The sequence below is a fragment of the Petromyzon marinus genome, chromosome 4 (assembly GCF_048934315.1).
Source record: "Petromyzon marinus isolate PM22_M1 ecotype Great Lakes invasive population chromosome 4, UKy_Petmar_22M1.pri1.0, whole genome shotgun sequence".
NCBI lineage: Eukaryota > Metazoa > Chordata > Hyperoartia > Petromyzontiformes > Petromyzontidae > Petromyzon > Petromyzon marinus.
In genome coordinates this window covers 17,088,541-17,113,584 of record NC_133670.1, presented here as the reverse complement: position 1 = coordinate 17,113,584, position 25,044 = coordinate 17,088,541, and the positions used below count along the sequence as shown (strand labels likewise).

At 48.0% G+C, this 25,044-nt stretch overlaps 2 protein-coding genes across 2 annotated transcripts; both read left to right on the top strand.

The window, feature by feature from the left end:
- The first annotated feature begins 3,643 nt into the window (after positions 1-3,643).
- On the top strand, positions 3,644-10,630 carry LOC116938583 (thread biopolymer filament subunit gamma-like). The gene is made up of 9 exons (XM_032945899.2): positions 3,644-4,856; positions 5,170-5,230; positions 5,886-5,981; positions 6,185-6,361; positions 7,306-7,431; positions 8,382-8,602; positions 8,806-8,918; positions 9,130-9,209; positions 9,980-10,630. Exons 1-8 carry the CDS (start codon positions 4,039-4,041, stop codon positions 9,183-9,185), a joined length of 1,668 nt encoding a protein of 555 aa, XP_032801790.1. The 5' UTR covers positions 3,644-4,038; the 3' UTR covers positions 9,186-9,209; positions 9,980-10,630.
- A 4,030-nt stretch (positions 10,631-14,660) lies between these two features.
- Positions 14,661-21,059, top strand: LOC103091770 (C-X-C chemokine receptor type 4). The gene is made up of 3 exons (XM_032945902.2): positions 14,661-15,144; positions 16,890-17,381; positions 18,333-21,059. The coding sequence occupies exons 1-3, from the start codon at positions 15,142-15,144 to the stop codon at positions 18,960-18,962; spliced, it is 1,125 nt and encodes a 374-aa protein (XP_032801793.2). The 5' UTR covers positions 14,661-15,141; the 3' UTR covers positions 18,963-21,059.
- The last annotated feature ends 3,985 nt before the right edge of the window (positions 21,060-25,044 follow it).

Sequence of the window (25,044 nt, the reverse complement as noted above, 5' to 3'; positions counted from 1 at the left end):
GATGAAATGACAATCACGTTGGCTTGTACGTCTATAAGTTATGCGGCTGCTTGCTGGACGCGCTGTAAAGTGTGGTCCAGATGCCTTGTGACCTCCATTTAATTATCTAAAACTGATTTTTTTTGTATATACCAATGGGTGTGACGACAGAAATGAGCATGCAAAGAAAAAAAGTTATTAGGGATAAATTATTTGCGGGTCACAAGACATCTGGACCAACAGATGTCTTCGCAATTACCGTATTTCCCGGATTACGTGGCGCACATTCTCCCTCAGGTAGTCAACAAATGTTGCGCGGGTGGGGAGTACGCCTCAAAATCCACGAGCTGTGTGTGTGTGACCAGATGTGTGGATCTTTGTTTGTGGGGAGCGGTGGTGGAGTGGTGAGCGCGCTGCGCGACAAACTCGGTGACCCGAGGTGACCCGAGTTGACCCGAGTTGACCCGAGTTGACCCGAGTTCGATTCCCGCTCACGGCCAACACCAGTGACTATTATCTGAAACGGCTTTGGGCCTCCCCTAGGTGGACTCAGCCTCAAATGAGTGGTGTGGCGTGTAAACATCACCACTGTGGAGACAAAGGCGGCCGGGCGTGGTTGTTGGACACCCCCCTCGTGTGCCGTGCCAGCCTTCATTGGTGCTCGCAAACAGCACTTGCCCCTACAGTCTGTTGGCTCAAGTTTCTGGAAAGTCTGAAACTCGAGAGAATACGGCAATGTTAAGAGTCAGGTAAAGTGCGGGTTGCATGTCGTCTTTAACGTGTGTTCAGCAAAGTGTAAACTTGATCACATTGATAAAATAAGAGGCGACACATGAGCTGTGTTTTGTTGTTAAACAGCTTTTAGTCCCTATAAGTTTGCATTCCTTGTTACCTTAAGTTTCTGCGTTAAGTAGACATTCCGATTAATACATGGGGGGGGGAGTGGGGGGGGTGAACCGTAAATTGTCAACTTCGACGAAGATGTATCGTAGTCATTGTAAAGGAGAAGTCGTACAGTGTTTATACAACTACACCCGCAGTCCCTGAAATACCATCCTGGCTCTTATCAACATCGACTCTAAGATGATTGTAAATAAATAATTCATTTTTCTATGGCTTTTCCCTTTTATCTCAAATAATGTTTGAGCAAGGATTTATATCGAGCAAGGAACGCGACTTCATTTGTATGCCCAATTCATCCCTCAACGTTACACTTCACGCAAAATATTTTTTTTATATTTTAAAAAAGAGTTCAACATTTTTCGTATATTTTTTTATTTTATTCGCAAACCAACACTTGTTCCAATCACGAGGCTATGTTTAAAACCACTGAATACATCTAACGCACATTTAACTCGTGAGTTTATTTCAACCACATTAAAAAAAAAACTTTCAGATTAACCGCAACTCCCGATTCGCATCGATGGCTACGTACGGTGCGAAATAAGTTCAACGTACATAAGAAGTGAACTGACAATTACAATAGCGTTTTTAAAAAAAAATTCTACCATGCACATCTATTCAAATGATATTTTACACTCGTGAAATTGAGGGGGAAAAAACATTCGGGGGACGGGAGAGAAGTTGCTTCGAGGCAGTGTTCCTTATCCTTTACTGTAGCCTTGCACTCCTTTGGTTCACAATCGATAAAAAAATGTAGTGATGTTAATAAATACATACATTTGATGAAACAAAGTAGTTGTACTTACGTTCCTGTGCTTAATTTGTGTTTCGATTATTTACCGTCTAAAGAAATACGGCATGCCACGCACCCGTTTAGAAAGGGCATCTCGCACCCACCTAGTTAAGAACCACTGCTTTAAGGATACAGGAGCGGCCAGCGAGCCAGCCATTCGTTCATTCCACTGTGCGCGCTCGCACACGGCCACGGCATTTGGCGTGACGCAGAGGGCGCATTCTCTCTCCGTGGCCTGGCGGCCGCCCAGCCCGCGCAGTGCAGGGCGCAGAGAAGGATGCAAGAAGACTTCCATTGTCTCTGGGATCTGCGGAGTCTGCGCGCTCGGCACGCGAAGCTGACGATTCAGCGGCGTTGGTCGCCTCCACAACGCTCGCGCGACTCGCCCGGACCACGCCACGCGGCGCGGGCCCAGGGGCGATACGCGGGGGTGGGTGGGGGGGGCACCGCGACCCGCACCCCGCCCCTGACCTCTTCATCATTAAAATGCAAATCAATTTAGAACATTTTTGACATGCGTTTTTCTGGATTCTTTTTTGTTATTCTGTCTCTCACTGTTCAAATAAACCTACCATTAAAATTATAGACTGATCATTTCTTTGTCAGTGGGGAAGCGTACAAAATCAGCAGGGGATCAAATACTTTTTTTCCCTCACTGTATAGCGATCTGGCCACAATTTATAGCTCAACGAAGTGGCTTGTCACGTGGGCATTTAAAGCAGCCAAAACACTCTAAACGCGTGATGTTGATTCTAAATTCGAAGCTTTCATGACTGCTGGAATTACGCTTTGGTTCTTTCGGTAAAGTCGCGTATAAAATAAAAATTTTTCTTAATGTTGAGTGAAGAACCAGAAGACCCGGAGAAAAGTCCACGCGACGACAAGGAGAACATGAACACTCCAAATATACAACAGGCATCAGGGTCGGGATCGAACCCACGTGCCCTTGTATACCTGGCGAGGTAGTTAACATCTCCCCACCGTGGCGACGTCGCGAGACGGGATGATGGCAAATTGGACGACACTGGCTATAGAACGGTAACCGAAGGAGAGAAACGAGCCCAGAGAGGGCGACCACCGTGCAGATGGAGCGACAAGGCCCGTTTACGTGCACGCCAGGGACGGTGATGGCTTTTGTTCGACTTTAGATAAAGCGATGGGTGATGAGGATGTTTACCATTATTATCACCATCATCGTACATCACAACGTCTACAGTCAACCCCAGCTCAAACACCACGACCACTAAATCACCAACACCGCACCGGCACAATGCCACCACCACCACCGGTTGCTGACTAAGCCCTGGCCCAATGAATAAGTGAATAGGTGTTGACCGTGCCGCAAACAGATGTCAACGCATTCCGGCCACGGGATGGAGAAAATTCAGCGGCGTGAGTGAGACAAAAGCGGCCGAGCGTGGTCCTGGTCACACCGCCACCTTGTTGTGCGCTGTTGCAGCCTTGATAGGCGATCGCGGATAACACTTTGCTCTGATACATTCTGCAAGACCGGACCCTGAGCCAGGAAAACAATGCGCGAAACGAGTGACCTTCGTGACTTCAAGTGGACTTCGGAACAATGGCACAGCCCCGTTTACAAACCCTGTATTCACTTATACGTTTATATTATTGTTACGTGACCATTGTTTTCTGAGCTGGTCAGCACTGACGCGTGTACAGTTATTGTTCTGTATAATGCCATTGCATTAACCGCGTGCGTGTCTTGGCGTGACCTTTTTGATTTGTCGTTTGATTAGACAAAACGATTGTTTGGAAGGTTTTAAGGAGTCTGTGACAAAATGAGTACTGTACCATACAAAGAAGACACCAACGTCTGTTATCCTTATCAAGAGTCCCACCCCCGCCATGAGAATGTGAAAATCCCACCGCAGGCTCTGGGCCACCAATGTAACGTGGCTTCATTGCTCTTTTGAACGGTAAGGCACTCTTCCATATTGCTGCTGATGCTGATCTTGATGAAATATCTGGCTGCGAATCACGGCTGTAAATTGCTGACAGTGCCATAACTCTCCCTCTCTCGCTGGCAGCTTCGACTCTCAGTAATGAGCGTATTGCTAGCTGGCGACTAGCAAGCACACGTCCAGCCATTCAAAATATGCCAGACGCTTCTGAGGGATTCTTTCAACAATGTGACTGATCACGCCTAGTCTGGCTCGCGTGCGCAACTTCGTACGGTGACTGGGCTAATTGTTCACCTTCTCCTGATAAATAGGCGAAGGCGTTCTCTCGTAGCGGCAGAATAATCATCTCTCTCACCTGCTGCGGCCGTTGGCGAGGTCCCTCTTGAATTTTGTTCCACCGTAGCGAAGTTTCCCCAGCAGCAATCCATCCTCTCAGCCACAATGTCTGCGTCTGCAGTGAGTGCAACGGCCGCGAGCTCCAGCTCGTACAGCCAAATGAAGAGCAGCAGCAGCAGCTCCTACAAGGGAGTTAGCGCCGGCCTCGGGTTCGGAAGCTACGGGTCAGGCGGAGCAGCTCTGGGCTACGGCGGAGCGTTGGGTCTGGGCTACGGTGGAGGGGCAGCCCTGGGCTATGGTGGAGGGGCAGCTCTGGGCTACGGTGGAGGGGCAGCCCTGGGCTATGGTGGAGGGGCAGCCTTGGGCTATGGTGGAGGGGCAGCCTTGGGCTATGGTGGAGGGCTTGGTCTGGGCTATGGAGGAGGAGGAGTTGGTCTGGGCTATGGGGCAGTGGGTCTTGGAGGTGGTGGGTACATGCTCCCGGGAGGAGGCGCGCCGGGGCTGATCGGTGGTGGGTTCGGCATCGGGCCCGGCGGCGGGGTCGGCCCCTATGGGAGCCCCGCATTCGCCGCGGGCAAAATGCTGACGGCCGGGGGTCTGTCCGGCACCCTTGTGGGTGTGGGTACCATCCCGCCCATGGCGTCGCGAGAGGCGGAGAAGAGCACCCTGCAGTTCCTGAACGACCGCTTCGGGGGCTACGTGGAGAAGGTTCGACTCCTGCAGCGAGAGAACGCGGCGCTCGAGGCACAGCTCGCATCCATCACGGGCGGCGCGCCGCTCTCGCCCGACGGGGGGGTCACGGTCAACTACGAGGTCCAGATCACGGAGCTGCGCACCACCATCGAGACGCTCATCCTCGACAAGGTGAACCTGGAGATCGAGCTGGACAACATCAGGGCCACGGCCGAGGAGCTCAAAGCCAAGTAAGGTCTCCCCCGACAGGCAGCCCACCCGTTTCACCCTGCACCGCCGCGAGCCGGGCGCACATTGGTTCGAGGCCTGATGTCTTATCGGCGATAGTAGCCCACCTCTGAAAATTAGTGAAGAACACTGCTTTAAAGGGTTGTTCTGGATGAGTGAAGAACTTGTACGGAGGACGTGTGGATGCGTAGTTTCTCAAGAAGATAAATCATGACCGTAGCTCCTAACTACAGTAATTTTGGAACATCGCGACATTTCACTGTCACTTTCACCTGTTTGTAAAGCTGCACTGACCGATGCCCGCTGCCGCCACAGGTTTGAGTTCGAGGCCGGAGTGCGTTACCAGCTGGAGTCTGACATCAGCTTGATGAAGAAGGTAGGCGCGAGTCACCACCAGCATCGCTCTCCCGGCTGTTTTCGGCTTGTGCCGTGCGTGTTGCTCGGCGCGATGTCCGACGTTTCACTCGCTCCACGTGGCAAGAGTTTCTTCGTTTCCCCCTGAGAACATTTCATGCCGAGGGGAATATCATACCAAACAACACGCATGGGAATACGGGGCCGTTACGAGGACTGGGGTGACGGACACCCAGTTTGTCGCACGCTATGACGCCCGGTGGTTCCAGGAAACGTGCAATGTTGTGCCAACGTTGACATGTGGTTGGAAACGTTGAATAAACGTTGGCGCAACGTTCCACGTTTACTGGGGTGTTCGTGGGGCAACCTTGGACTCACTGATCAGCGGTGGTGCTGGTCCACTGGGGGCCAGATGAGAAAATGGATATAGACAATGATATGTACGTAGATGTAGTGAGGTAATAGAAATTTAGATTAAGATATTGATGAAAGCAGAGAGACGCAGCCAAGATGGAGACGAGAGAGATTTCATTGTTTTTTTTGTTTATGTTGATTAGCTTGCTATGTGAAGTCGAATTTGAATCTGAGCTGCTAATTGATTAAAACACTTTTTTTATGAATCCGGGGCCCTAAGCCTTTGCTTGGTTTGCTTGTGCCCGTGCCTCTCCCCGATGTAGGACATCGAGTTTGCGACCGACACTCGCGTGAATCTGACCACGCGCTACACGGCCCTGACGGACGAGCTGACCTTCCTCAAGAAGACCTATGAAGAGGTAGGCGCTGGGGTTCGATTCTTTCGGTCTCAAATCAACGTTATGGTACTGCCTATCCATCCACACATTGACCAGGGTCAACCCTGCTTAACCATTGAGTTTTAACGAGGACCAGGTTATCATGATATTTATTTTTACATTGTCAGGACAAGTGCTCAGATGTGAACAGATCGCATGGTTCTGCGTTGTTCTCTCCCTCGCAGGAATTCGCCACCTTCCAGACTCGCCTGGGCACCACGGAGGTCTCTAGCGGCTCCATCATCGAGGTCGACACCATCAAGTCGTTTGACCTAATGTCCACCCTCAGCCAAATCCGCTCCGAGTACGAGGTGGTGGCCACCAGAAACCGCGCAGAGGCAGAGGCGTACTACCATAGCAGGGTGAGGCTATCCCACGGTGACACGAAGCGTATGGGGGTAATCAACTGCTGGATGATGAATGCCTCCTAACGCTGTGGAGGTTGTTATTATATATTTATAAAAGCGTAGTCTTAAACATAATTTAACTTTGTAATATTTTATATTTCTTCTCCGCTGTGTATATTGTCTCTACCATCTTGTATGTACCGTACATAGTCAACCATGCTAATGCTTGAACTCTCGTATGCGGTCTGCAATTACTTCCTTATCGAGTTATAATCTGAAACGCCACTTATGTTCTGGCGCCTCGAGATGCACTGCACGGGAGGCTTCGCGGTATAAACAGAAATGATGGCCATACTTCAGTGTGTGTTGATGAAGCGTGGTGGCCCCCAAAACCGGTTCAAATATCGCCCGCCATGAATGTTGCCATGGCTGGGAATCTAACTGAGGTGGCCAAATTTAGTAGCGCGGTGTGCTGAACTGCTGCACTACCGCTCCATTTCAACGAGGTGGTATCATTTGGATTATCTCTAAACCTAACTCGTAATGTACTTGTTTTATTAAAGCTGTCGTCACAAGAGCGGCACGGAGTTATGAAAGCAAATAACGTGCACAAAAATACGATATACACGAACGCGTCGCGTATTCTAACCGACAGGTTATCGAAAACATCAACGTGCTGAACAAAGTCTTAAGAATAAATAACAAATATTTTCATGCATGAGTGATATATTTATTCATTCACAATGCTGTTTTTTCAGTATACTCGTTTTTACGTGAATATTTAAATTTAACGCTCGACACAACACAATATAATTTTGCATTTCTGCAGAATCTCAAAGTGACCGATACCGATTCAGAGACCAGGGCCAACTCGCTGCCGCGCACTGATGCCCATCACGGCCCCCGAGTGGGCCTCGGCTCTCACGGTTTTAACCGTTCCCCTCTGCGCGCATTTGCAGATAGAAGAGATCCAGGCCGTGACCTCGAAGACCACGGAGGCCATCAACTTCGCGAAGACAGAGATTGTGTCGGTGACCAAGGATATCCAGATGCACTACTCGGAGCTACAGACACTCCTGTCCCAGGTGCTCGTCTCCAGCACACCGCCCACGCGGTTCTCAGCTTTGCGTACGCTCCACGTTAATTTAAGTGGCGTATCGTGGACACGTTGCCTTTTTGTCCTCCACCAGTGTGGATTTTTTTCTGCAAAAAACTGCTGGGAAAGCGGTGCCTACCAACACATAAATCCTTTCCACCAAACATTTTCACCGCCGTTTGTATGTTTATATACATGTGTACCGGTAAACGTCAGTGGCTTTTGTCCACTTCCTATCAGCCTCAGTGTCACATGCTTCCTAATATACTAGAAAAAAATCGAGTTACAGTATCGCCAAACTGACGGCTTATTTGGAATCACTGCTCTACAAAATGAACAGGTAAAACTTTTCATAAGTCTTGGTTAAAGGTTAACATTTCATTCAATGTCCCACAATTTTATGGCATTTTTTTTACTGGGGGCACAAATTAAATAATGTACTCGATTATATGTGTGCCAATATTCACCTTCCAATCATTCTGGATTCTTCCAGGATATATAAAGATTCTGATTAACATTTACATCGGTCACCCACTCGCCTTCGTCGATATTTAATGTAGGCCCTGGTCGTTGATTAAAACGGTCCAAAAAAACACTACACGAGCAAATGTGAGCTGTGATGCCGAGTAAAACGAGAACAAATACAATGGCGGTGTAGAACACCAATTGAGATTTAATAGACACAATGGTAAAGATCAAGAGGAGAATGGATCGAGACTGAAGGAGGCAATGTCGCTGGCGAGAGAAAGAGAACCTCCGTTCAGCTCAATCCTCGCTAACGAGCTGACGGGACGGGGGACTCACGTTGCCCTTTTTTTATGGTGCATCGATATCATCGTGGTGTTCCCTCAAGTGCGGCCTCTTTTTCTCCTCACTCGAACGAATGAACCAATAGATGAACGAACTAACACGTGAACAAATTCACTGTCGGTCTGACAGAGCTACTCCATGGAGCAGGCCGTGGCTTCCTACGAGGCACGAGCCAGCTCCGAGGTGGCCAGCTACCAGTCCTCGGTGGCCAGCTTGGAGGTGGCCATCGAGACCGCTCGAATGGACCTGCAGAGGCAGCTGTTGGCTTATCAGAGCCTGCTGGACGTCAAGCTTCAGCTGGACGCTGAGATCTCCACCTACAGGAATCTGCTGGAGGGCGAGGCGGCCAGGTGCAGCGTGGAAGCACTTCTCACAATAGAGAGGGGGGGGGGGGAGGGGGCGGCACTATGATCACACTCACTGCGCGGCACGGTGTTACAACGCTCGCCATCGCAGAAGTGTTACGCTTGCTGTAAACCTCTGTGCAAAGAGGCCAGACAGCCAAAACGTCATATACTTTCCTGACAGCCTATGCAATGTCCTTGTCTGACAGCCTGTCTGCCGTAAAGCTGAGTTCGCTGTCGCTGGGCGGCGGCGGGGTGCACGTGGTGTCGGCAGGGAGCAGCAGCTCGCGCTCTGCCTCCTCCACCCAGATGTCAATGTCAGGTGAGCGTGTGAGAGAGAGGACCTGTGGCTCAGGGAGAGTGGGTGAGTGAGAGAGGGCCTGTCGCTCAGGGTGAGTGAGAGAGAGCGGGGTGGCATGTGGCTCAGGGAGAGTGAGTGAGAATTGTTGTGGCTCAGGGCTTGATGTTTGCACAATCTGAGATTTAAAGACATAACTTAAAGCCATGCATGTCAACTTGTGTCGTTGGAACAGCGAGTAGCAAGTCAGCCAGCTTCGTGGCCAGCAGCGCTACCGACATCAAAATCTAAGAGCTCAAGGGGCCTTGAAAACAGGTAAGCCACTCCATGTATTTCTGTGGACATTACATTTTACATCAGCCATTTACTCACTCGTCTACATGTGTAATATATACTGCTGGATAAAGGTCTCCCCACGCTGTGTCGGTCGATGGGGTTGTTTGACCATACTTCACCATACAACAGAGAGAGGTGGCCGGGTGGCTCAGGGGGTTAGAGCACTGAGCCAGCACTGCTGAGAATCTGGGATCGAACACGGGCTCAGCTATCCATGATTAAACCAGCTCTTGACGGTCCCGAGGTGATGGTCTCAGCTTCATCAGCAAAGACTGCACAGCATTTTTATTCTGTAGCGTGCATGCGGGAAAGTGCAGTGTTCGTAGTGTGCGGATACAAGATCTCAAAAGCAGTTCTCCGATATCACCTTCCGAGGGCCGTTCTCTAACGTGGGTTGATGCAGTGTTCTGCGAGATCTGCGGGAACTCCCAATGGACCGGGATTAATCTATTCTGTGCAAATGGAAGAGAATTATGAGATGCGCAACACAAACAACAAAAGAGAAAGTGGTGAGGGTGCTGCGTTTGCCGCAGAGGAAGTGAAAGGGACAGAGGTCGCAGCCGAACGAAATCGCCGGCAAGCAAGCAGAACTTTATAAACCTACCAGTCACACAAAAAAAGACCAAACATCACCCTGACGTTTGTGAAACGGGAAGAAGACGTACATTTGATTTTTTTTCTCTCAAAATTTAAGTCCCTGTACATTTTCGGAAATAATGTGGATTGTGTGCTGCCCTTTTTTTGTTCAGGAAAGCGACGCCCAAGAGAAAAGGATGAAACGTAAAATGTAACACCATCTCGATTCGTCACCTCCAGCCCAGGGTTTCTCAAGCTCCGCTCCGCGCACCCGACCTCGGAGAGCTCATCCACGTTCACGACGAGTTGTTTACATGCTGCAACGTGCCTGATGATTTCTAATAATGTCCCACGCGATGGAGAGAGCTCTGATTAACATGTAGACGGAGATCGTCATGCACAGTAATGCAGCGCTCTCTACGCCTCGGGGGACGTGTTTAACAACTATCAGGCGCGTGCAGCGCACGGTAATTTGTGTTTTACCGGGAGAAGAAAAGTTAACATGCAAAGGCTCGTGGTTTTGGAGCTTACGTTTGAGGAACTTTGTTTGAGGAACTTTGGCCTGGCTATCGTGACAAGTTCTCTGTCTGCTCTCTGTACCCGCATAGGTTTTGGCTGCAAATGTCATTGGTTGCTTCAAGTTAATACCCCCCCTCCTCCTCCTCTCCCCTCCGGGCAATGCTGACGTGAGGGCGTGCATTCCTCCGGCCTAACGCATGGCGTCTGATTATTCCTACGCAGCCTCGTCCGTAGACTACGCACTCGGGTGAGCGATCCTTGCTGCTGCTTTGCTGTGGAGTGAATAAACATCACGTGAACCAAAACACGACGTCCACACGCTGTCGTTTTGCTCGGTCGACGTCGGCGTCGCGCGTCTTCCACAGCGGCGAGCTGTGGCTCAAGACAATTCGGCAACGTTTCGTCTCGTAGGTGATCGTGGCTCACGCGACAGCCCAGGCACGCATCTCATTTAAAGGCGCGGAAAGCGGATGTGGACCGCAGAGTTGTCGATCGAACAATTTGTCCTATTCGCGGAATATGTGCGTGTAAACAAAAATGTGTAGTTATGATTACCGCATTGATATCAGGTGTTGTCAGCGGACACCTATTAAGGCTAGACTGGCAAACGAGGTGGTGGTGGTGTTAGGGTTGTGCGGTCCACACCACACTCGATCGCTGTTGACTTACATTGCTAACTCCCACGTATTTACAGATACTAATTTAATGCTGAGTTGACATAGAGGACGGCCAGAAATTTGTCAGATGCCATCGATGTCGTGTTTGGTGCTTGCTCATTGGGGGCCCTGAGCATCAATTAGTTTTGAGACCTGTCCTTTTTTTTCAATATAACAAAAAATACAATCCGAGTGAGGTGACAGAAGAGACGTAACCAAGAGATACAGATGTAGCGAGATAAGATAACTGTAGAAAATAATAGAGATGCGGTGAAATGAGAGAAGATGGATCCACACGTCATAGAGATGACAGGTGAATTGGCATTTTACGTAGATTAACTGAATACGTTCATTCGAATCAGAATCATTATTCTGAATTTGAGCTGATATTTGATCCACCAAATCAGAGGCCAACTTGGGCCGCTTGAAGATCCGAGCATGTGCTTGGCCGAGTGCTCGCCACTCGCTTGATCCCCAGGTCCGATGAGCACGGTTGGCTGCGTGCCGTGCGAAAGAAGTTCAACGCACAGCAGCACAGGCCACGACAGGTCGCCTGTCTCGCCGGGCAGCCCCGCTTCGCCGAGCGCCGAGTTCGCGTTCCCCGCTGCTACGAGCGAGCGTGCGCGTCTGAAAACCCCCTCGTGATCCCGCGCACGCAACCTCGCCCCTCGCCCCCATCATCATCATCTGGAAGCCAGACACGCGACGGCACGGCGAGGACAATCAGCAGATGCTCTAACGAAAATAAACACGCGAGGCGATGTTACGTAACGGCGCAACGAGTTGACGCCCAGACCGAGATAGCCATCAACGTTTGACGCACATGCGTGCAGCGGGACTGCGGTTGAACACCATGTGCAAGTGCGCACCCACGCGCGGGTGTGTGCGTTTATGTGGTTATGTGTTTATGTGGTTGCATATGTACTTATGTTTACGTTGTGTGTGTTTATGTGGGTGTGTGTGTGGGCAGCGGTGGCGTAGCGGTGAGCGCGCTGCGCTATGAACCCTGGCACCCGAGGTCGATCCAGTTCACGGCCAACACCGGTGGCGATTATTTGAACTCGTCCTGGGCCTCCCCTAGGTCAACTCAGCCTCAAATGAGTACCTAGAGCGGTGTGTAAACATGCACACTAAGGAGACAGCGGCGGCCGGGCGTGGTGCTGGCCATCCACTTCCTCGTGTGCCGTGTCGGCCTTCATAGGTGCTTGCTAACAGCACTTGCCCCGATAGTCTGCCAAGGCTATTACGGGAGATATTTTATTTTTGTAAGCCAGCTTGTGGGGAGCGGTGGCGCAGTGGTTAGTGCACTGAAAATGCTGTCTCTGAATGGAGGGGTCAACGGAGCTTATCAGATGGAGGTCCCTTTGAGATGAATGTATCGTACAGCCCTTCATCAATCCGGTGCTGGATGAACGCTTCCCCAAATAACGTTTGGTCATGGGGGTTGTTTGACCATACTTTATCACGCTGGCTAGTGTAGGCTGCTCAAGAGGGGTTGTCCAAGACCAGTTAAGACATCACTCGTCGCTAATAATGTGAGTCACGGCCGGGAATCACACTCACTGGAATCACAGCACAATGCGTTCGTTTAGAGTGACTAAGTACATTCAAACCCTGCCATTGTCTACCAGTGCAGGTGGACACACATCAATGCAATGTATACAGGAAAGTCTCAATAAGTTTCAAGGCTCTTTTAGAAAGGTCATGCATCAGAATGTTTGGCCAGTTCCATTTTAGGGAGTGTTATCATTTTGGGAGGAAACAGCGGCGCTTGTAGATAACAGCTCCGCGTTTAAGGGGAAAATCTAAACGTGAACCGCATAAATAAAGGTACCCATTATCATCATCGCCACGTGTGAAATTGTAATGTTGAAACTGTGACCGATGGCTTGAACGTACAACTAGAAGAAAATAAATAAAATGTGCTCAAAGAAAATGGCCAGGTGGGCTCCGTGGCTTAGAGCACTGAGCTGGCACAACTTTTGGCATCCTGAGTGTCATCCAAGCCGTGATTAGACTGAATTCACATGCTTAGTCGATAACCTCAACCAAGTTACAATTGCACAAACACCTCCACCACTTATGACGTGGGAAATGTATTTAACATTTAAATTCTAAATAAGTAAAAACTATTGGCCCAAACAAAGCGCGAAAGGGATTTTTTGTTTGACTAATTTCTACTTTACAGGGTCACGAAGGGTGAACACGTGGGCAGAGTGTGACCCCAGTAAAAGTTCATAACTGTCACCTGTTCAATTTCCATCTCGGGCTAACGGCTGAAACCACGGATATTGTACTTAAACGAACATTCCATAGCGGGTCGATTCAGCAATACCAGGAAAGTGTTTGCCACAACTCCACCATAGGAGTACATTTTCCTTTACTTAGAAACGCTAGTGCTCAATATCAGCTAGAACAATCCGAAACGCCGTTGAGGGAATGATTTGAGCACGCCACATCCATATCACCTTACTTGTTTTTTTATAAGAATATAGGCGACAACGTTGTAGATGGGATGACTATGGATAGACGTACCCTGTACTCAAGTGATAGGATGATTTTCGCTGATAATCCCTACTCCATGGCAGTCTACTCGCAGAAATTAAGCCCTGGAATCATATCCTCCTCCGTGAAGCTTCAATGAGCATAGCTGACCAGCATAATCCATGTCTTTATGACTCTTGCATAGCCCACACATGAAAGATAATGACAATAACAATCATGTAAATACATAAAGCATCATAATAGAACATTATTTTTTAAATGAGCTATGAAGAAGGACCATTTGCCCTAAGCGTCACCTATTATATATACTCATTTTTGGCCACACACCGTATTATTGAAATGTGTTGCATTTTTTGTTATTTCAATACACCAACAAACAAATCCCAAGAAGCTACAATTGGCCCCTTCACAACAGGGGCCCATCGACATGGCATGGGAAGGCCTTCATACAGCAGTGGATTCAATAAAATCTGTAAAATTAAAATTAATTAAACGCATTGCAGGTGTACGGATTACACGAAAGGGGTGCTGAGGTCTACATAGAAGACAAGTGGTTACATTCAATAATTAATTCGTACTTTAAAACACACCGTCTGTTGTGGTACCGCTTTGGCAGCGGTGCAATGGCACGAATAATTATCAACACATTCGCCAGTGACACGGGGCCTTAACGGGGGGGGGGAGTAAGAGGCGACGTTTTGAGCAATGACCCTTCTTCATAGCAAAATAAATAACGCCTCCTTCCCATATGTCTCTCCACATCATTTGTTTTCACACAAGCAACCTAAACACTGGACCGGTTTCGACATCAAGTGTCTCATCAGCAGATTCGGGCCCGCTTAAGACAATGCCGGCAAAAAAACTTCCCGATGTTGATGTTTATCGGCAAGTTCGACGCAAGGCGATGAAATACACAACACACATACTTTAAGCGCCATTGTGGAGAATGTTAAAATGCCTTACTTAGACGGGGCCACGACACAACTCAGGCCTAGAGGTTACGCATAACTATCACTTGCAAGGTTTAAGAGTGGGAATACGGATTGCCCAAATGCGTGTTCTGTCATCATAAAGGGAATTTTGATTTGATAAGATCCGTGACAGTCGCGACCACCAGATAGATACTCTTCGGCGCCGCTGCCGGGGGGAACGGTCTGTTCGATGTTTAATTTGTTTTTATTTGGTGGCCGCGGCTTGGGTAAACAAAAGGAGTTGCGAGGCGGTCGAGTTGCGGTCGTGGTATCAGTGCGGCACACACCACCCCTCGGATTCCGTAAACACGAGCGCGCCCCAAAACGGGAGGGGAGCGCGGGCTACAAATGGAGCAGCTTCCCCTTCTTAAATCAGAGAGAGAGAGACGGACAGAGGCGGACGCGCACTGACTTGACTCCTCGGCTGGACATAAGCGGGCAGACAGACCACACTGACTCACTGATTGGCAGGCAGGCAGGCAGATATACAGATGCTATCCATGAGATATTACAACGCAGATGGTAAACTAAAGACTGCAGACTAAGAGGCGGACGGACAGACTGACTGACGGGCGAAAGCGACGAGAAAGACACCGCAGTGTCACGAGCCGTCCGTCACATCCTATATGACTGCGAGCTGCGAGACAGCAGCCCTGGAAGCTCGCAACTACAACGGTTGCTGACATGGTAAGCATTACGGTTTAAATTGCATTAGTAACTTTCAGCTGCCTCGAGGGCTAGTGGGTACTGGACAAAAGAATATTCGTGTAATTGCTCCCGAGTTGGTGCAGAGGAAATTCAACAGTGTTATGGCGTGGACAAATCTGTTAACCACTGCTGAATTTAAAGCAAATAGTCCCGCATTCGAAGGCGGTTCTTATTTTACCGATCCTGTACGGATAATGATGATGATGAGTACACGGTGACATGATATGTCATAACTAGCAGCAATTTGAACTCGAGTCATTGAAAGTGCGAGGCCGCCTGCTCCCAGATCACACTGGGGCTTTACGCTGCCTGACGCTGCCTGCTACACTACATAACCGATAATTAATTTGAAGGGGGGTGGGGGGGGGGAACAGATTGTGCTTTGTACACGTTTTTGCCTTGACGGCCGGCATATATGATTCAATTGTTCTCAATGTTTAGCAATGAATCTAAGTTTGATTTGTTCGCATATCACGCACAGCAAAAGAGACACTGCTGGGTTTTTTTTCTTCAATTAAAGAAAGCAGCGTGTTTTAAAACTGTGTATGAGGGTAAGATGTGTGCGTTACCTCTATCCAGCACGCACGATACACCCTAGCGGTTTCGGTTGTGGTCCATCATGTGCCTTGTATAGGTTACGCTTGATTATACACAAGCATTTATTAAATTTAAACAATTTTATTTCCAGTTTAAATCATATATCGATTTAGATACGTAGGTTTCTACGACCAGTATGATTCATAATGAGTGTTTTTGAGGTTAGATCATGTAGGTATAATGCTTTTTAAAAATAATTATAACCTTCCACCACCCTACAAAGGCGATCAAATCAAGTTGTCACGTGGGGAAATATGCTAATGGTTTTGGTTTTTAGCAGAGCCATAATTTTTAAAAGAAAAAGCTGAGCTTCGTTAACACCTAGATGCTGAGTGTAATGTTCAGCGAAACGTCCTGTAACATTGTCAAATACATGACTTGCTTTTCAACATTCCTCCGGTTTGTTGAAAAAGTTGATTAATTGGCATGTCTGCTCACGTGAAAACTTGATTTCTTTGGCTCTGTCGGGTGGTGGAGGATAATAGTTGAAAAACATACATTATCCTTAAACTTACTCGATATAATGCAAAATAAATTATGACTAAAATATATCTTATGTAGACAAATCTCAATACAAAAAATGGCCAGAGCACAAAACCGCCTTTGGAAAACGAAATAACGATTACCAGTCCCATCAGTGGCGCAAGAGAATAAATAAAAATGCCAGTGGATATCACGTTTGTTCCACGTGCCAGACAGTATGGGCCACATAAAAAAAAAAACTTGACGAAACGGCTAAGATTACATCGCCTGGCCGATTTACCCCACCGCCGGTGATCGGTGCATTTCCGCAAAAGATCATGCGAACATGAACATTCGTCAAGATGTGAATATGCCCGTACGGTAAGAAAAGAAGTTCAACATCCATGCATAAGGTCCGAAAAACCACAAGTGTGGTGCATAGCCACGGAGACACCCAGTGGTCGCTTCCCCTGTGTGGAAAAGGTTGCACACAGCACCAGCCGACAGATGGGAATTATGCTGCTGGTAGGGAGCGATGCTGCTACATGGCTTTCCCCAATCATGTAATTGTAAGCAATATTGGAGTATCTTCTCAAATCCGGCTAATTTGGACCATTCCCCCCCCCCCCTTTTGTATCACTATGCCTGCTCTCCTCCCCCGTTAGGCGGAGTTGATGCACTCCATCTCGCTAGACGAGGCCGACCTCCTGCCCATGGGGTTGAACGACACGTCCGAGCTGGAGGATAACTCCTCCTCGCCCTGCTGCTACAGCCCCGACTGCCTCGCCCCATCCCAGAGCTTCCACCGCGTCTTTCTGCCCGTCGTCTATGGGCTCGTGTGTCTCCTGGGCTTCGCGGGCAACGGGCTCATCCTCGTCATCCTCACGTGCTTCACCAAGAAGCGCACCTCGTCCGACCTCTACCTGATGCACCTCGCCGCCGCCGACCTGCTCTTCGTGTTGACCATGCCCTTCTGGGCGGTGGGCTCGGCCACCGAGTGGGTGTTCGGCAACGTCCTGTGCTGCCTCGTCAACTTCACGTTCACCGTGAACCTGGCCAGCAGCATCCTCCTGCTCGCCTGCATCAGCATCGAGCGCTACCTGGCCATCGTGCGCGCCACCAAGACGGACAAGGTGCGCAGGAAGTTCGCCACCAAGGTGGGCAAAGCCGGGGACCTAATTACTCACTCGAGGTTTCTTTTTTTAATGAGCACTGCTAGGCTTGCTCGGCGTAATAAGGCACACCAGAGACAGCTTTCTTTAGAGCCAAGTCTCAAACAGTGTGGACCAATCAGATTCAAAGACAATGCATATACTGTCAGAGCATGTGTTTTGTTTGTATTGTCACCACGAGTATCTGTGGTTAATGCAGAAATGATTCCTTGCAAAAAGGTTTCAGTTTGGTGTTTTAACATCTTAACACCTGCGTTGTTGCCAGAAAAAAGGGGAAAACCATGTTTTTTATATTTTGACACTGGCAAAGGAGGCCCCATGGTGTCATCATGGCTGAGGCCGTTGATGTCACCACATCTCGCCGATACTGTCTTCCCTTCGCCAGACACGCGGACCATCAAGAGCTTTACTAACAGTATCCCACTGCCTGCTCTTACTGAGGTCGTCAAAGTGGTGGAGTGTTCATAGTGCAATGCGCTAACCACTGCGCCACCACTCCAACTTAGTTATTGCGATAGACGCAGTTATGTTCATGAATTAACCGCACATTACCAAGAACATTATAGAGGTTGGTTTAGTTTTTTGGGCAGGACTGACGACAGGAGTGGTTTATATACAACACTATTATCGTGTTGTGTAACGGCCAGGCGATCGCGCATCCGTAAAGAACGCATGGGTGTCTATTGCAATGGAGGCTCTCATAGCGGAGTTGCTTGTGCGCACGTTCAACTCCTGTAAATATTGTAGGGTATGGCCAGAGGTCTATACCAAAGACTGAGAATTTAAAACCGTGTCCGGGTCCAGTGATGTACGTCAACCTTTTCAAGGTCTCTAATAGAGGCCTGCACACACACACAAATGCAATGCAGTTCATAATACCCACTCTGACACCTGATCAATAACTATCATCACTCGTGCGTCCCCGCTGCCCCGTAGGTGACGTGTGGGGCGGTGTGGGCCCTCTCACTGCTGCTCGCCATGCCCGACCTCGTGTTCAGCCACGTGTACATAGCGCCACTGAGCGGCCACCAGCTGTGCGAGCACGTGTACCCCGAGAGCGCGTCCGAGCTGTGGCGCACGTCGCTGCGCGCTCTGCACCACGTGCTCGCCTTCGCGCTCCCGGGCATCGTGATCGTCTTCTGCTACGTCATGGTAATCAGGACGCTGTCCCAGCTGCACAACCACGAGAAGCGCAAGGCGCTCAAGGTGGTGGTCGCCATCGTGGCAGCGTTCTTCGTCTGCTGGCTGCCCTACAACGTGGTCACTCTGCTGGACACGCTGATGAGGCTGGACGCGGTGGTGAACTCCGACTGCGAGATGGAGCAGCGCCTGGGAGTGGCGGTGGCCGTCACGGAGGGCGTCGGCTTTTCCCACTGCTGCTTCATTCCCGTGCTCTACGCCTTTGTGGGCAAGAAGTTCAAGGAGAACCTGGCGCGGCTGCGGGGCTGCAAGGCATGCGTCGGGACGCCCGTGGCCTCGTACCGCGAGGGCAAGAGGCAGAGCAGCAATAGGCCACATCCCATCAGCTCCGACTCGGACTTCTCCACGAGCACCATTCCCGCTTGAGCCTCCCGCGCGCGTTCACTGGCTTCGTGACGCAATCGCGGGGTGTCCAATTAAGAGGGAGGACACGTTCCAGAGCTCGATCTCTTTTATCTGCGATAACGTGGCCTGTCAATACCGCGGGTCGTGTTTATTCGCAGGGTTATTCCAATTGTCTGCGGGAAATATTGGTGGAATAGAGGTAGAATATGGTCACGGATAAAATGGAGGGTTTTTTTTCAGGAGGACCGAACGGTTTCCGCGGATAATAGGAATTGTGGGTAATTTAGGATGTTGGGTTAAAGGGGTTCTCTTGTACTCCACGTGTAGGATTAAAAGACTTTGTTCAGCTCAGACACAATCGAATACCAAATGCATGTCCAGTCAAAGGAAACCATGTAGGGACGTGTAAATACAGTACGAGATATGTAATGATTATCCACATTCCGCATACCCAGCGATCCAGAATTGTCACGATTCAGTCCGGATTCAACATTGTATTACTGTCCTGTTTGTTTGGGTTTTTTTTGTTTGTCTTGCACACGATTTTGTTTCATTAGCCGAACAGTATTCATATTTATATTTTGTTTAACCAGGTGAGCACTTAAAGAGACCAGGATGAGTCTAATTTGCAAGAGTAGCCTGGGGCATTCGTCTGATTGCTCCTGCTTCTGCTGTGTGTCATCCCAATTGAGTAATTTCCGGGTAATGTTTTTACATTTGCCAAATTTGGAACCTGGCCCCGGTACACAATGGCCTACTCTTTTGCCAATGACGTCAGGGATCTTTAACGTCCACTGTGAAGCAGGCGACGCGTAGTATTATTATGGCAATTCCACTCGCAGTAAATTCAGGGTGGCCGCAGGAATTAAAACTGTGAGCCTCTGCAACAAGCGGCAAATGCGTTAACGCACGGCCGCGTCACCACCCTTGATTATTACAAATAATTCAATGCATGCACTGTATTGTGAGCGGAAGAATATTTTGGAGTTAATTCGATGCATCTTTGACATTATCAGCCATCGTCAATCCGAAGCCTCCGCCACTTCCCACGATCTCTTTGGTTGACGCCCTCTCGTACGCGTTCCATTCCCTGGCTGCCACTCCGTTATTATTCATGACCCTTAGCCATCATTCCTTCTCGCGACCTGTCCTGACCAAACCCACTGAATTTTTCGAACAGTCTGAATTATGTCATGAATGTATCTTCTTGAATCTTCTATGTAAATTCAAATATGCGTTGTTATACACCTAGTAAATGTCCTTGTCTTGAATGTGATATATGTATATATTTAAGATGACTTTATTTGTCCTATCTTCTCCACTTTATGCTGGCTTAAATTGCACTTAGTAGTTAAAAATACGCGAACTGGAAACCCAGTGCAGAAGGGCATTCACGTGTATACTTTGGCTATTAAATGCTAAACGACAATACGTCATTCTCCACGTTTTTAAAACACATAACCTATCTATATATCGATGCGTAAAATAAGCTGTTTCCCGAACACCACGTCACTTGTGTATGGCCACTCCCACTCTGAATCTCTCCGCTCTCCCCGCCTCCTGTGAAAACATACGCCGCTCCTTACCTTCTCTCTCTCCCCTCCTCTCTTATTCCCGGTCATTTTTTCTCCCCCTCTTCCCCTTCCTGCCCGGCGCTATTCCAGTCTGCTCGAGTGTGGTTATGAACCCTGGTCTTCACCCACGGACAACTCAATGTTGTCCTGTCCCGGGTGACATCTCACAATCTCTGCGTTGCCCTTGCTCAGACATCCTCTGTAGTGACTGCCAACATCGTCTATCGCGAGGCCCTTACGTGTAGCCTCTTCCTCCCTATTCTGTCATCTTTCTTGACCCTTGGGTTCCGTATTCTGGTCCTTTTCCATCCCTTTACTCGTATTTCACCCATTGTTTCTCGGCTCTCTACATTTTCCGTTTTCTTTTCCTATTCATATCCTTGGCCCTATTCCCATTCCCGCCGTGTGCCACGGGTAAAATGATGTATACAAATCAAATGTAAATAATAATGCCATTTGTATGCCACGTGTTTTCTGTCATGTTTATTTCGTTGTGTAAACATGCAAAGAACGAAAATGGCAATAAATGCTTGTGTGAACGCAATGACCACGAACGACAGATCGTTTATTTTTACTACGGCTGTGGTCATCACGTTATCGACGTCCCTTAGTCATGTTGCAGAAAATCACTGCGATGACATACATATCTTTAGGCTGTAGCGGACTGTGCTTAGATCTTACACACATAAGACACGGAGCAACTAGCACTGGGACGTCTAGTTGCTCATGGACCATACATTTTCAACTAATTGTTTGTGGTCGGTCACTCACATCCTGCTGGCTCCTGAAGGTGGGAAACCCCCTCCAAGCCATACCCAAGGTTTGACAGCTGATGGCGATGGCGTCATCAAGCCCCATCAACATGCGAACATATGAAACGATATGTGACCATTCCACAACTGTTTGTGTTAATCGATTAGTCGCGCAATTAAACATACATCCGTCGAGTAATCGGTTACTTAAATAATTGTGTATCCCAGCTCTAGCTGTAACCACGCACCGATAACCCCAAAAGCCCAGTCAACCAAACACTAACATGTCGAGGGCACATGGACAGTGACCCTTCCATGTAGTGACTTGGGAATGTGGCAGCAGTTATTGAGATTCCCAGAGATGACTTGTAAAGCATTGACATTTTGCTGCTGAAAATTATCCGGTTAGATTTTAGGTCAGTGGAAAGGAAAGTGGCAAAATAGCACGACACTTTGAACGTGAAAATACATTGTAAAGTCGTGATACACTGCTTCATTATTTTTACACATGCTTCCCTCATTAACCGAATTTCGGTCGGCCTCTAGTGTGAAGGTCCGTGCGACGCAAACTGCTCCACTGCGATGCCGCCTTGTGAAAAGGGCTCCACGGACATCGCGTCAAACAACAAACACCACCAATACATATTCTTTGGGTCTTTCGGTAAAGTCACGTAGATAGATCATGGGATCTCCTTTGCCAGTACCAAAATATGAAAATAGTTTTTTTTCTGGCAACAAAACAGGTGTTAAGATGTTTGCATTCTGACCACGAGCAGTGTGGTAAACGCACACATGATTCCTTGTAAAAGGTTTCAGTTTGGTGTTTTAACATCTTAACTCCTGTTTTGTTGCCAGAAAAAAGGCGAAAAACCTACAGTGAGGGAAAAAAGTATTTGATCCTCTGCTGATTTTGTACGTTTGCCCACTGACAAAGAAATGATCAGTCTATAATTTAATGGTAGGTTTATTTGAACAGTGAGAGACAGAATAACAACAAAATCCAGAAAAACGCATGTCAAAAATGTTATAAATTGATTTGCATTTTAATGAGGGAAATAAGTATTTGACCCCCTCTCAATCAGAACGATTTCTGGCTCCCAGGTGTCTTTTACACAGGTAACGAGCTGAGATTAGGAGCACACTCTTAAAGGGAGTGCTCCTAATCTCAGCTTGTTACCTGGATAAAAGACACCTGTCCACAGAAACAATCAATCAATCAGATTCCAAACTCTCCACCATGGCCAAGACCAAAGAGCTCTCCAAGGATGTCAGGGACAAGATTTTAGACCTACACAAGGCTGGAATGGGCTACAATACCATTGCCAAGCAGCTTGGTGAGAAGGTGACCACAGTTGGTGCGATTATTCGCAAATGGAAGAAACACAAAAGAACTGTCAATCTCCCACGGCCTGGGGCTCCATGCAAGATCTCACCTCGTGGAGTTGCAATGATCATGAGAACGGTGAGGAATCAGCCCAGAACTACACGGTAGGATCTTGTCAATGATCTCAAAGGCAGCTGGGACCATAGTCACCAAGAAAACAACTGGTAACATACTACGCCTTGAAGAACTGAAATCCTGCAGCGCCCGCAAGGTCGCCCTGCTCAAGAAAGCACATATACATGCCCGTCTGAAGTTTGCCAATGAACATCTGAATGATTCAGAGGACAACTGGGTGAAAGTGTTGTGGTCAGATGAGACCAAAATGGAGCTCTTTGGCATCAACTCAACTCGCTGTGTTTGGAGGAGGAGGAATGCTGCCTATGACCCCAAGAACACCATCCCCACCGTCAAACATGGAGGTGGAAACATTATGCTTTGGGGGTGTTTTTCTGTTAAGGGGACAGGACAACTTCACCGCATCAAAGGGACGATGGACTCAGTCATGTACCGTCAAATCTTGGGTGAGAACCTCCTTCCCTCAGCCAGGGCATTGAAACTGGGCTGTGGATGGGTATTTCAGCATGACAATGACCCAAAACACACGGCCAAGGCAACAAAGGAGTGGCTCAAGAAGAAGCACATTAAGGTCCTGGAGTGGCCTAGCCAGTCTCCAGACCTTAATCCCATAGAAAATCTGTGGAGGGAGCTGAAGGTTCGAGTTGCCAAACATCAGCCTCGAAACCTTAATGACTTGGAGAAGATCTGCAAAGAGGAGTGGGACAAAATCCCTCCTGAGGTGTGTGCAAACCTGGTGGCCAACTACAAGAAACGTCTGACCTCTGTGATTGCCAACAAGGGTTTTGCCACCAAGTACTAAGTCATGTTTTGCAGAGGGGTCAAATACTTATTTCCCTCATTAAAATGCACATCAATTTATAACATTTTTGACATGCGTTTTTCTGGATTTTGTTGTTGTTTTTCTGCCTCTCACTGTTCAAATAAACCTACCATTAAAATTATAGAATAATTTCTTTGTCAGTGGGCAAACGTACAAAATCAACAGGGGATCAAATACTTTTTTCCCTCACTGTAATAGTGCATTGTCTTTGGGCTGTACGCCTTTTGACGTCCTCTGGTCTAACACCGTTTGAGACGAGGCTCAAAAGAAAGCTGTCTCTGGTGTGGACCAATCAGTTTCAAGGACAACGCATATATTATCAGAGTATGTTTTTTGTTTGCATTCGGACCACAAGCATTGTGATTAATGCAGCCACGATTCCTTGTAAAAGGTTTCAATTTGGTGTTTTAACATCTTAACACCTGTTTTGTTGCTAGAAAAAAAGGGGAAAAACCTATTATCACGTAAATAGGTTCAAAGAAAATAACAGAAAAGTACGATGTCACCTTACCGAAAGACCCAAAGAAAATAACAAAGAGCTTTTTTCTTCCCGATGACGAACGCTTGTGTTGCCATCGAAACGTCAAAGTTTTTTGTTATTTTCTTTGAACCATCTACGTGACTTTACCGAAAGACCCAAAGAATATGAATTCCTGCAGTCACGAAAGCTTAAAGTCAAGATACCACCAAAGCAGTTCAATCCATGGGCCTGGACAGGATATTGCACCCGAGGTGGCAACACTTCAATCGCATTTATTTAAATGAAATTAAAGAATCCGATATTTTGACCCTATAAAGAAATAACCACAATTGTTCTGCGATCTCAGCTGGTACCCAGCGTATGCGCATCCCCATCAACTAACGAATCCCCATATTAAATGGAATGAAGTTGATTAAAATAATTGATTAAAAAAAACTGCTTTATTCTTGACCACAAATTGCTATTAAAAAGCGAGCAACTCAGAGGGAAGATTCTTCCTGTTCTCACCCACACCGCACGATCATACATTTTCACGCCGTTAAAGAGCAGCTGGGCGTATTTTTCATGTTTTTTTTGCAAAGCACCACAGCAGATAACCGCATCACATGGACCAAAAACTGCAATGGTAATGCATTGCATAGTTTGATTTATCAGAGAAAAGTATTCTTAAATATTGGTATTCCACCAAGCATATTCTACATTCAGCTAAGAGACCACCACACATTACTGCACTTATAATTTATACCCAAATAGCTTTACTATCCCGGCTTTGCCCGAGACTTGGATTCTAGTCTTGGATTAAGACGGCCTACGCGGAGGGTGGGGGGATGCGTGACGTCAGCAGGCACACTGCGTCACGTATATTTTTATACTTTTTACATTGTGTACAGTATGGAAGCTAGCCACGTGGCAAATTGAAAGTGTGTAGCCTAGTACAGTATATTATATCCATTATTCCCCCCCCCCCAGACGCGCATTTGTGCGGGATAAACGGCCTACGCGGAGGGTTGGGGG

Coding starts and splice junctions, on each gene's coding strand:
- LOC116938583 (XM_032945899.2), top strand. CDS start 4,039: ATGTCTGCGTCTGCAGTGAGTGCAACGGCCGCGAGCTCCAGCTCGTAC. Junction 4,857..5,169: donor GCCGAGGAGCTCAAAGCCAA/GTAAGGTCTCCC, acceptor CTGCCGCCACAG/GTTTGAGTTCGAGGCCGGAG. Junction 8,919..9,129: donor CACCCAGATGTCAATGTCAG/GTGAGCGTGTGA, acceptor TCGTTGGAACAG/CGAGTAGCAAGTCAGCCAGC.
- LOC103091770 (XM_032945902.2), top strand. Junction 17,382..18,332: donor GCAGGAAGTTCGCCACCAAG/GTGGGCAAAGCC, acceptor GCTGCCCCGTAG/GTGACGTGTGGGGCGGTGTG.